Below are 13460 nucleotides of genomic sequence, written 5' to 3'. Positions count from 1 at the left end.
TGCTTTGATGAATAATATTTTAACCTCTATGTATCAGCATTCGGGCCTGCATATGTTCTCATTTTTCTTGGCTATAGAAGTATGGAGGCTGGAGAAGTGGTTCAGAGTTTTAAGACCATTGGTGGCTGCTCTTCCAGGCGATCTTGGTTCAGTTCCCAGCACCCACGCACCCATTTAGAGACTCACAACCATATGAAATTGCAGTCCAGAAGATCTGATGGCATCTCCTGGCCTCCTTAGTCACCACACACATACATATGGTGCACAGATACATATGTAGGCAAAACACCCATACACATAATAGAATATGATTAAAAAAGAAGTAGAATTGTTGGGTTATGTGATAATTATATTTAACCTCTTGGAGAATTGTCAACAGTTTTCTAAATAGTGTAAGAGGGCCTCAATTTCTTCATATTCTGTTGATTACTAATTACTGTCATTTAACACATCTCTATGATGTGTGTGTGCATTTGTAATGTGCATGCGTGTATCCACTTATTTATGCCAGTAAGCATATATGCATGTGAATACAGGTGTGACTGCTTGCCTGGAGGTGAGTGGACAACCTTGGATGTCAGCCCTTGCCTTCCACCTTGTTAGGGCAGAAATTCTTGTTCCTTGCAACATAGGCTGGGCTAGCTGGCCTGACAGCTCCTGGGGATTCTCCTGTCTACGTTTCCCATCTTGCCTTAGGGTGTGCTGGGATTGCAGATGCATCCAGGTTGATGTAAGCTCCAGGGATCAAAACACAGTTTCTCACACTTGGAAGAGACTTTGTCCACTGAGTAATCTTCCCAGTGCTAGTAGTCTCTTTGATTGTATTTATGCCACTGTGTGGGACAATGTTACCTCCTTGAGAATTCAATTTGCATTTTCCTCATATCTAGTGATGTTGAACATCTTTTCTTATATATATATATGGACATTTGTACATTTTCTTTGGAGAAATGTCTATTGAAATACTTAGCTCATTTTCTATTTTTGATTTTCTTTCTACATTGTTTAATGATATATAGTCTTACTATTATACCTTGTGGACCTCAAACTTGCAATCCTGTCTCAGTTTCTGTGATGCTAGGACTATAGACTCTGCCATTATGCTGAACTCGTAATCTATTTTTAAAATTGGGTTTGTCTTTAAAACTTTATACTTGTTTATGTGTGTTTGCATGTGTGAAGATCAGAGGACAACTTGCTGGAATCAGTTCTCTCCTTCAACCATTTGTGTTCCAGGGATCAAACTCAGATGGTTAGGGTTAGCAACGAGGGGTTTAAAGGCCCGGATACTAGGTCATTGTTAGTTGCATGGCTCACAGCATCTCAACTCTCTGATTTCTCAGTATCCTCCGAAGCACAAAATATTTCAATTTTTCAAAAGTTCACTGTATATTTTCTGTTGTCTCCTCTGTTTTTAGTATAATATTTTTTACTTTTGTCTTTGAATGCTTTCATCCATGTTGGGTTGCAGAGATGGCTCAGAAGAACACTGGCTACTCCTCTAGAGGACCTCAGTTCCACATAGCCACTCATGACCATTAATAGCTCTAGTTCCAGGGAATCAGATGCTCTCTTCCGGCTCCTATGGTCATAGATACACACATGGTACACATATATGTAGACAAATACTTATACACATTTTTTTTAAATTAGGTGCTGAAAAAATGGCTGAGTGGTTAGGAATACATACTGTTCTTGCAAAAGACCCGAGTTCAAATCCTAGCACCTATGTCAGGCGATACACAACTTCTTAAAATAATGCCACCTCCAGGGAATCTGATGCCTCTGGCCATTGCGGGCACCTGTACTTACATGCACATTACCTGTCCCTGCCAAATCTAAAATAAAATCTTAAAGAAAATTTCATATGTGTATTCAGTGTATTTGATTGTACCCACTTTTCCACTCCTTCAACTCCTTCCAGATATGCTTACAATGTCTCTTTCCCCATATAATAGCTTTTTTTTTTTTTTTTTTGAGACAAGGTCTACATACCTCTGGCTGACCCAGAACTCATTTATGTAGACCAGGCTTCCCTTGAATTTAGAGATATCCACTTGCCTCTTTCTCCTGAGTCATGGGATTAAAGGGAAGCACCACCAAGCCTGGCTGGGCAGTGGTGGTGCATGCCTTTAATCCCAGCACTTGGGAGGCAAAGGCCGGTGGATCTCTGTGAGTTCGAGGCCAGCCTGGTCTACAAGAGCTAGTTCCAGGACAGGCTCCAAAGTCACAGAGAAACCCAGTCTTGAAAAACCAATAAATATTAAAAAAAAGGCTCAATCTAATTAGAGTTGCCCATATGCACTTAAGTGTGAAACTATACAATAGAACATGGACAACTTGCCAGTGGTCATATAGCTGAAGAAAAACAACTAACTCCTCAGCCAGGAGTGAGGACTCGAGACCTTCCTCCTCATGCTTGGATTTTGATGTCATATATTTGAGTTCATTGTCAAATCCAAGTTATCAAGATTTATCACACACTATAAAGTTTGACTATCATGGTTAGATCTTTGAGTAAACCATTGTCTATGGTTGTATATATAAGACATTCTTTTGCATGTGAATAACTAGGTGGCCTGGCATTTCCTACAGTGATTATGCTTTCTACCTTTAATGGTCATGTCATTCATTCCCTTTAAAATCAGTTGAGGGTTCTGTCACGTCATTTGTATGCCAATCATTGATGTTGGTACCATACTGCTTTGGTTCCTGGTGCCATAGGTGGAATTTTGAAGCCAGGTATCATGAGTTTTACTTGCTCTTATTTTAAATGTTGCTTTGGCTGTTATTGTTAGGTGAATTTGAGAATTAGCTTACCACTCTCTGTAGTCCCTGGGATTGTGATGACTGCAGTAAATCTGTCATTAGAAATTCTTAAGGACTGTAATGTGATCAGATACTGCTTTAAAAGTAGGAATATAACAATACTTTGAACTGAGATGTTGGAGACCCGGAGTTTAGTAAGGAAAACTGTAGGTTGGGTGAGTGATATTGATGAAACTAGGAAAAGATTGTTAAGGGTTAACTTGAGACACAGTGAAAAGGATGTAGTGGCAAGATGCCAAACTCGGACTGGCTGCATGTAAGGATTCAGTTCAGAAAGATGGGAGGCATCAAAATAGCTCTGAGGTTCGAAGAGAAGCTGATTGTGATTGGCTCACAGTTCTTTTCATATTCATCTTCAATCTTCCTCATTTCTTCTCCCCTTCACCTCTGCCTCTTTTTCTTTCTCCTTTAGGCTGGGTCTCTCTTTTATGTAGTTCTGACTGTCCTGGAACTCACTATGTAAACTAGCCTGGCCTCGAGTTCTCAGAGATCCACCTGCCTCTGCCTCCCACATGTTGGGATTAAAGGCGTACTCCACCATGCCTGGCTCTTAATTTTGTTTATTGAAATGATTGTGACTTATAGCAAGGTTGTAAAGATAACTAATAGCTGTCCCATATACCTCCTGCCCTGCTTCTCCAAGTGTTAGTATCTTGTATAATGATAGCACAATGCCAACACTGTGAGTGTTGGTACAGCATTATTAGCTAAGCTAAACACTCAGTTCAGGTCCCAACAGTGCTTCCATGAACTCCCTTTTCTCCTCCAGGATCCACTCCAGAGCCTCATGTTCCCTTGCCTTGGCCTGCTATTTTAGTCTTTTCTAAGCCAGGACAGTCTTCTAGTCTTTTTTTTGTCACCCTGGCAGTTTTTAAAGAATGCTGGCCAGTTTCTGTGGAAAAGTTCTTCATGTTTAAACTGGGATTATGTCATTTGAGAGTCCTATTATCACAAAAATGGCATATTTTCTCTGTGTGTCACATGACGTACATGGTGACATGTCTTATTAATTACTAGATGGTTTTCTTGCTTTGGGTGGTAACTATCAGGTTTCCCCACTGCGAATTACTAGTTTGGAAATGGTTAGCACTTTCCTTATTAACTAGTGTTTTTTTTTTTTTTTTTTTTTTTTTGGTTTTTCAAGACCGGGTTTCTCTGTGGCTTTGGAGCCTGTCCTGGAACTAGCTCTTGTAGACCAGGTTGGCCTCGAACTCACAGAGATCTCCCAAATGCTGGGATTAAAAGTGTGCACCACCACCACAGCCTGGCAACTAGTGTATGTTTTAGTTTTTAGTGCTTCTTGCCTGCAACAGTTTTGACTGTGGTTGTTGGCCTAGTGGCAATTGTTACATTTCTCTCGCTTTTTTTTTTGTATTCTTTTTAATTGGAAGTCTACCATATGGAAGGATAGGTCCTTCTTTTCCAGTTGTTAAAGTGGAGTAGAGAGGGAAAGAAGGCAACAAGTTCAGAGTTAAGCACGCTCCCTGAGAAGTACCTGTATGCCATCCTCATGAAAATCTTCAGAAAGAAATTGACACCTATGTGGAAATAGCACTTAAAGCTGTGACATCACAGCTAAGTGCCACTATTCTTTCCATTTAGAGATGCAGAAATGGAGGTTCAGTAGAAAACATAGGCAAGGCCACATTGGCAGGGGTGGGGGCTGCATTTGATTATGCTGCTGTGGGCTTGTTCAGTGGCTCAGCCCTGGCAGTTGGAGATCTGTCTGAAAGGAAACATTGGTAACCATATCCTAGCTTTCAGGATACCATGCCACTATGTGCAACTGTGTGTGATGATAAAGAGCCATTTAATATCCCAAATTAAATGAAATCCAATAACAGGGTGTAGGGATATCTGGAGTTATTGAGGAAGACTTTGTGGGGGCAATATAATTCACCCTGTGCTTTGGTGGATGGAATTTACCTGGAGAGCTTAAGGGCTATCCCGATACTCTCCATAGGTTGCATTCACTTGATTCTTTACATTCTGCCATCCACTGAACTCCAGTCTAACATTTCATTCTCTCACCTACCTTATGAGATAGTTCTTTTGTAATCCCCATTTCACAGACGAGGAATTTGAGTCTAAATGGTTAAGCATTTCTCTCCCTTCAGGCAGCTGGACAAGGAAAGCCAAGTCATATATCAAAAGTGTTATTAGTGTGAGCATAAAATTAGAACAAATGAGGTAGAGTGGATTGCAAGTTTAAGCTAAGCTGTTGCTAATGAGGTTTACAATAGGAATGGGTGTTCTATAGAAATCAAGTCTATACCATGTATTTAGGGCTGACTCTGTGGTAGGCATTGTGCAATGCTAGTCCTTGTTTTATCACGTTTGATTGTCTGAAACCCAGTGAGACATAGGTCCTATTTTCAGTCCTATTTTACAGATAAAAACCCTCTTATCTTCCAAGGCCACAGGATTTGTGAGTGTCAGAATCAGTGTGTCAATTCACATCTGCCTGAACTGAAAAACCTATACATAAGCAGACCAAGGTGGTGCATGCCTGTAGTTCTAGCATCCAGCACGCTGAGGCAGGAGGATTTTGAGTTACAGATTAAATTGGGCTACTTTGTGTGGTCCTGTCAAAAACAAAAGATACCCACCCAGACTTTTAGTCTGCCAATTGGATCAGAAAACGTTGCTTATGAGCCTGGGAGTGGCCATTGTTTGAGTAATGGATGCCACTAAACTTAAACATCCCTCTGCACTTCTTATCCCACACCCCAGTGGTTGCCCAGCCAACCCTGATAATTTTTCAGAGATCTTTCAAAGAAGGCTGCGACCTGGTCTGTTGAGTCTGTGACTTTACAGCTTACTTGTTTTCAGGCACATTTATTTCCATTTATCTAAGTTCTCAGGGGAAGCTTCTTTGTAAGCTTCTTAACACTGGCAGAAATGGTAAATTCTTAGAAAGAGGTAAGCTGAGAGAGCTGGCTTGAGGACTGGGGAATAGCATTTAACTGTGGGTATGTACTTGGCGAAGAGTTCCTGGGGAAATGGTTTGCGTTTGCACAGTGTGTCAGAAGTAGCCACAGGAGGGAAAGGTATCCTGGGAGGCCATTCTGGAATAGTGAATAGGACTACTGAGGGCAATTTCTTGGTGTTGCGGACTGATCAATTAATTTATTGATTAGTTTGGGGCAATATTTCTGTATCATTTACTTTTCTGTTGCTGTGATGAAACACCAGGACCAAGGACCAAGGTAATTATTGGAAGAAAGAGTTTATTTGGGCTTACTGTTCCATGGGGATTAAAAGTCCATGTCAGAAAGTGGTAGCAGAAGTATTACGTCCCAAAACTAGCTGGCAACAGAAGTAGAGACCTGGCAGTAGGTGAGGCTTTTTTACTCTTCAAAGCTTGTCCCAGGTGACATACTTCCACTAGCAAGGCCACACCTCCAAAACCATCCCAGACAGTGCCACCAAACTAAGACCAAGGGTTAAAATGTCTTAGACTATGGGGGACATTTTATTCAAACCACCAGTTTCACTCTCTAAGTCCATGGGCTTCAAGTACCTATGTAACCTAGACTGGCCTGGAACTCATCCCGCTCTCTCAGTTCGCTCACATACTGGGGTTCTATTTGTAAGCTACCATGCCTGGCTGGTGTTGTAGTTTTTAAAATTAAAATGAAAAAAAAAAAACTATAAAAGTATTAGGAAAGCAAAAGGTGAGCCATTTTATAATCCCAGGGTTGTAAAAGATTCAGAGATAGAAGCCATAAAGGAAATAATATGTACATCTGATGGGCTAATAGTAAAAAAACTTCTATATATCAAGAAACTACTCTAGGTAGAGTTGTTATGGAGGGAAACATGTCTACAACAGAAGTGTGTGTAGTCTAGATTAAGTGCTTTTGTCTTTTGAGATAAGATCTCCTATAGTTAAGATTTACCTTAAACTTCTGCTTCCTGCTGGGATTATACATTGCCCTGCCAGGTTCTAAATGCTATTAATGTGTAGATAGTTTTTGCGGCTCACTAAAACAGAAGCATATAAATTGCAATAGAAAAAGTATAAAGATGGCCACATTCCCCCCCCAAGAGAAATACATCTAGTTAGTAAAGCAGTTTAATGTTTCTGGATGTCTGAGACACACAAATTAAAAACAAACAACAACTGAAATTTCACTTAAGTTTCTTAAAGCTTTTCAAAATGAGAGTTACCATTTGATCAGGATGCAGCAGAAGAAAACACATTCTCATATATTCCTGGAGGAAATATCAATTCCAATAAGTTTCTTAGAGTACAGCTTACCTATGAAATCAAAAGCCTTAAGGCATATGTGGTTGGCTTTTCATATCTTTTGGTTCTACTATCTAAGAATTCAACCAACTTCAGGACAAAACTATCTTTTTTTTAAAAAAAAAATTCCATTTGTATTTAAAATGTGTGGGACAGTTCTTTTTCTTAACATTATCCCGCCTAATGATATAGTTTAATGTTGTTGTACAAAGGAGTTCCATACTAGCATAGAATGGAGTATAACAAAGGTTTATTTATTGGGGGGGTGGTAAACTTGTGTGCACTGGAAGTGAATCCAGCAGCCAAGTCCCTCCCCCCATGCTTTAAGTCTGTATTTATAGGGCATGAAACCACGCTCAAAGTGGGCCAGTGTCTTTTTAAAAATTATTTATTTTATTATGTATGCAATAGTCTATCTGTATGTATGTCTGCAGGCCAGAAGAGGGCACCAGACCTCATTACAGATGGTTGTGAGCCACCATGTGGTTGCTGGGAATTGAACTCAGAACCTTTGGAAGAGCAGGCAATGCTCTTAACCACTGAGCCATCTCTCCANCAGACCTCATTACAGATGGTTGTGAGCCACCATGTGGTTGCTGGGAATTGAACTCAGGACCTTTGGAAGAGCAGGCAATGCTCTTAACCACTGAGCCATCTCTCCAGCCCCTGGGCCAGTATCTTAAAGGCTATTGTCTGAAGGAGTTCCCACAGCAGTTTACCATCTATTTACATAGCGTTTACATTGTATTAGACGTTATAAGTAATTTAGAGATCATTAAAATATGTAGGAAAACAAAAATAGGTGACATATAAATGCTACAGCATTTTTATAATGGAATTGAAAATTCACAGATGCGGATTCGGAGGGGTCTTGGAACCAATTTCCCATGAATATGGAGGGGTAATTTCTGTTTTCTTGGACTCAGAAAGTCTCCTATAACTGTGTACTAGGGAAATGGTAAAGTTATGGCATGTGTATGTAATTGAGTAAGGTGAAGCTATTAGATATTAAGCTGTAGAAAGGACTGGCTCCATGGTTAAGAGCACTGGCTGCTCTTAGAGAAAACCCAGGTTCAAGTCCCAGCACTGACATGGCAGCTCACAGCTGTCAGTAAGCTCCAGTTCCTGGGGATCTGATGCCAACTTCTGGCTTCCTTGAGCACTGCTTCCATGTGGTGCACAGACATGCACACAGGCAAAATAGTCACATTTAAAGCTTTAAAAAAAAGAACAAAGAAATGAAGCCATAAAAGTACATGGACCAGCATATTATATGTTAAGGGTACTGTTGGCATTGTGCCTGCTTATTATGTGGTAGATGGAGCCTGGGGCACAGATGTTCTTTTTGCTGTGCTTTTCTTTAGGTATTGGCCAGACTTGGGAGGATTTAAAATAGCACATCAGAGTGGCATTTTAGATAGATCTTTCTTGTATCATGGCGCCTGATGGGGGGACATATGGAAGAGATTGTCACGGTCCAGAGAGAAATGATAAGGCTACAGATGTATGAGCAGGAGTGGGTAGAGCTTCAGGATAGACTTTGTGCAACCCAGGAATGTGATCTTCCCTATGGTCAGTAAGACTTGTAAGCACTTGTCCTTAGGAATCACTAGATATCTGGGCGTTTTCATCAGAAATGGAATCAGGAAAACTAAAGACAGAGGGCACTAGGACCTGGAGGCTAGTGTGCTAGGCTCCAGATCAGTCTCTTGAGCCTCTTACTCTCAGTTTTTATTTCATATAGTTCAACCATGTCCCTACAGTGCTTAACTGGCCCAACAGCTTATTTAGGATGGACCATGGTAAACTTGGGGCCAGTATGATTGGGGACAGGGATAGGGAGTAGGACAAATGAAGGCTGAGACGGTGGGAGGCCAGGAGGGGGCCTAGAATCACAACGGTCCAGAGTTAGAAGGTGAATTGAGACAGCAATTGTGTAACTGGAAAGAGTTAAATGTACTGTTTTTTGTGCTTTTATGGAGTTTTTTTTTTTTTTATTTACTTATCCCCCTAGGGAATTAAGACTGGTTTTCAATAGCATCTGGACATTTTTTTTTCCCGTTGGGATGACTAGCCTCATGTGACAAATCTTATCAAGACTTGAGTTTTATGAGGGTTTGCGAATTACATGTACCCACCAGACCTGGGGCTGAGATGAGTTTGAGCTAAAATGAACTAGTGTGGGCATTGCTGGATCTGTGTGCTGGCCTGCCCTGTTGGGTGTGTTTTGAGATGTCTCATGGCGTCAAAAATAGATCTCAGGAATGTATGTGGTAGTACTGACATAAAACCCCATGTGTTCTTTGAGCACAGTAAATGGGCAGAGCTGTAGGGGGAGGAGGGGCCTTTGTGGCAAGTACATGGAATTGGGGTTTCATCCGAAATGCTCGTGAGAGCTTTTCTCCCTCAGTTTCTTCATCTGGGAAATGAGGTTAAATAACATGGCCCCACCTGTGATGGGATGTGTCTGTGTAGCACTGTCTGCTTGCTCCCTAGTTTTTCTCTTACTTTCAGGAACTGTGCTGGGCAGTTTCGAACACAGATAGGGAGCACCGAGTGGGTGCTGGGTTCTGCTAGCATCCTTTCTCATCTCTCATCTGCTTTGTTCTTCTAGATGCCCTCTCCTACTGTTTGCAGCTCAAGGGGGTGCTTTAGTTTTCCTTTTGCCAGTCGAAAACATACGTTATCAAAAGATGGAGGTAATGGAGCCACCCAGTGAATTCCTGGAGATCCTTGGGCTGTTAAGTTAAAATGTTTTTATAATTCCTGATCAACTAAGAATCATTAGAGTTGTGACCTTAGCCTGACTAAGCAGAGGTTTGACTTTAGAAATCCTTCAAGTGACTGAAAGCGTCTATGGGTTATTTAGAAATGGAATGTGTTGAATATTGAGGTGGGAATTTTTTGCTAGTATATTCACCATATTTGTCTGAAAGGATTGCTTAAAAAAAAAACAACTCTATCCTGGTGATAGACATAGACAGGCAAGGTGAGAAAGGCTAGAAAGGTTGATTAGAATATTGGACCCTGTGAAAGTAACTGTTGGTAAGCACTTGTAAACTCAAAACTAGCTTGCTGTCTCTGTGAGTGGTGGAGGATAACCAGACAATGGAGTAGCTTGGAACTGGAGGCTTAATCCTTAAAGTAGGTTCATGAATACCTGCTGTAGAGAAGGACAGAACCAGTTAAAGGGTTATATGCTTGCCCCTCGAGGCTACAGACAGAAATGTAAGACTTCATTAATTGTGAGGCCCGCTATTGGGTTTTTACTTTCTGTTTGGCATGTTGCAAGTGTCTGGGTATTTCCAAAATTTGGGGAGGCTGCTGGCATGACTTTCTGTGTAGTTTTTTTTTTTTTTTTTTTTTTTTTTTTTTTTTTTTTTTTTTTTTTTTTTTTTTTGGTTCCTGTCCTGGAACTAGCTCTTGTAGACCAGGCTGGCCTCGAACTGGCATGACTTTCTGGCATTCTCCAGATAACCTGGAGACCTTTCCAAGGTGGGTGGGACCCGTTTTCCTCTCTGTACTGTGGCTTCAAAGTGTGGGCTTTGGTGGGCTTGATGCTGGGTCACTATGTACAGCCTCCAAGTTGGTTCTTTGCCTAAGGTAAGTAACCTTCCTGCTGTGTCTGGGGTAAAGAAGACCAGCTTCATTTAGTTCTTTGTTTTGGGCTGCTCCTGAGGGCTAAGCTAGAGTTCAATGTGGTTCAGAAATCCACTTCTTTGGCAACAATGGATGCTAAAAGCATTTTACAGTGAGGTCTGGGAATGCACCCCACACAATGAAATACATCTTATTTTTGTGGAAAATAAATGGCAGTTCCCCATAAATAAAGGGAGATCACCCCCATTCAAGTCATGCTTTAAACAAGCATTCATTTTCTGTTTTAGAGCCTTTTGGATTTGGGGTCCAATAGAGAATTGTGGACCTGAAGTTATCTTTGAGTTTGTACTTTAGTCAGATGGACCCATGGGAGAAAGGCATGGTCTGGGGTGCTGGTAGAAGGCTCTTTCCTTTGAGTGGCTCTCTGATGGAGTATCCCGTGTGATGGACTCCCACTGGTATTCTTTTCCATACTCCCTTCTTTTCCTCTTAGCAGGGATTCTAGCTGCCAAACAGATGCCTTCCCTGTGGTATAGTATTCTTCTCCCTGAAGACTCTGAGAGAATGGAGAAACAAAATGCCAAAGCATGCAGACTTGGCAAAGCCAACGTCCAATGATGGAAATTGTCAGAGCTTTCACCATGACAGGGACAGTTATCAATGAGTTTTTTAAACCACATAATCAAATCAGTTTGGGTCAAGGGACCCTGCAAACATAAGGTTTAGGTATATACTAAAGGTTGATCCTCAGTCCCTCATGTCTTTGGCACTCAGAGTAGTTTAGTCCAAGAGCAAACGCATAGCATGTGAGGCTACCAGGAATGGCTGATTTCATTCCTTCTGGAACTTTCATTCACCATGCAGATGTGGTGGGGGGAGGTCCCAGGTTTGCAGACTAAGAATGCTTTCTGTGAGAACCTTGGGATTTGCAAATTTAGCAAATTTTGCAAAGGATATTTTGTCCTTGATGACAGTTGAAGACCACCATATGGGAAAAGTCCCAGCAACTGCAGGTCTTCAGTGGCTGTAGTCCAGGCCTGTGTCACACCAAGAGCAGGGAACTGATTGGTCTCCTCTTAGAATGACAGATTCTTCTGGTTTGCATTTTTGCCTGTCATGATAATAGGACCTTCTCAAATTACCTAGGTCAATTTGTAGATACAAACAAAATCCAGTGGGTTTAGAGTCTGTGGTGGTAGCTTGTTAAGAGTTGTGGGAAAATTCAGTATCCCCAGTTACATCCAATTTTCAGATAAACACAAAGCAATGTTTTAAAGAAATGGGCCTCATGCAACACTTCCAGCCTACTTACACAAAAACATTACTCATTGTTTCTCTGGAACTCCAGTTTAACTTGGTGTCTTCATGTGCTAAATTTGGCAGCTCTGAGTATTGATAAGCCCACTTACCCCCATGGGAGGCAAACCAGATGGCATGTGTGTGCATCTTCCATGTGATGAATCTATTTTTACCTGCCCTGGGTAAAAGCTTCAAAGACTGGCTACTTATGGCATATTGATGGTAAAGCACTGAAAACCAAGTCTTTCTCTTTCCCTCTCCATATACACACATGCACATGAAAATACAAATGTACTTTGGTAAACTATCTGTTTGCCTTGTAACTATAACAATTTTAACCAACACACAAATATACAAATTTTACTTTTCTAATTTTTTATATACTTTTTTTTGTTGTTGAAGTAAGTGGCATTTTTAAAGTAACCCCGAGTTGCTGTGCTCAGTGTTTTGCTCACTAACCATTCTTAATTCTTTAATTGCAGATATTCCTCCTGGCCTGCCCTCCATGTCCGGGAGCTATCGTCGTCTTCAAGTAAGAGAAAATTGTGTTTTACTCCATGGTTCTTCCTCTTCCGGCTCTTCTTTTCATTTCATGATAGAGGACAATGTAGTGCCAACCCCCTGGACTGTACGTCTTGGTCCTCTGGCTTTTCCTAAGGAATGAATATCTGTTGTGGTTCTCTGAACTGTCATGCACATGCTGTATGTGGGCTGTAGCTGTTGCTGAGCCCTGGCAAATCCCACTGAAGCAATCTCTGTAATTACCCAGCCATGGCAGGGTAGCTTGGCAGCTTGTTGGCCTACTGAGGTTACACGTGAAAGCTGCTGGGGACTACCTGGCTTTAGTCCATAGTTCCCCTCTAACTGTCTCGTCACCGAGGACATGGTACTAAAGGCCATTGTTCCTGTGTCTTAATGGACATTTTTCCTTCAGGTGCAAAATGAAGTGACAGGGATTCTGGAGATTGAATACCAGATCTTATACCTGTGCACAATGATTAACCAGTGAGCCACACCCTTAGCCTTATAAATTCTGACTTTCTTGAGAATATCAGCAAGCATCAAATCCATTAAAGTGTACTGCAAGCAAACATGAAGACAAGTTTTCTTAAAATTAAATTAGTAAGAGGTCAAGAGCTCTGATTTTAGCCATGAGGTGTGATCATCTCTCTCATCAGACCTTTTATTAGACTTGCTAGTGCGAGGTAAAATGGGCTGAATTAATCCCCCCCCCCCCACGTTGGAGCTATTTCTGAATAGTGAAATGGCCAGAGGGAAGGAACAGGAAGTAATAGGCCTAGGAGATGCGTCGATAGTTGAGAGTAGAGTAAATGGCTTTCTGATTTACTTAAGTCATTAGAGTATTAGGTAGGGGGCTACCCCATTTGCCGCTGCAAACAGCTCCTCAGAATAGCCACTTAGTCCCTTGCCTAAGGTGAGTAACTTTCTTCTGGGTGAGGGCTAATGGATCCTGACTTCA

General features: G+C 41.3%; 1 protein-coding gene across 4 annotated transcripts in view; it reads left to right on the top strand.

The window, feature by feature from the left end:
- Tmem164 (transmembrane protein 164) overlaps positions 1 to 13460 on the top strand; it is a 224118-nt gene that overhangs the window by 54337 nt on the left and 156321 nt on the right. For all 4 annotated transcript variants that reach the window (XM_050127183.1, XM_050127179.1, XM_050127181.1 and 1 more), the window contains exon 3: positions 12463 to 12512. In XM_050127183.1, coding sequence (XP_049983140.1) covers positions 12463 to 12512 — 50 coding nt within the window. The remainder of the gene's footprint in view (positions 1 to 12462; positions 12513 to 13460) is intronic.

Source organism: Alexandromys fortis, unplaced genomic scaffold (assembly GCF_014885135.2).
Source record: "Alexandromys fortis isolate MF-2015 unplaced genomic scaffold, M_Fortis_MF-2015_v1.1 scaffold_200, whole genome shotgun sequence".
NCBI lineage: Eukaryota > Metazoa > Chordata > Mammalia > Rodentia > Cricetidae > Alexandromys > Alexandromys fortis.
The sequence above is the reverse complement of the archived record's forward strand: the minus strand, read 5'-3'. Positions and strand labels throughout refer to the sequence as shown.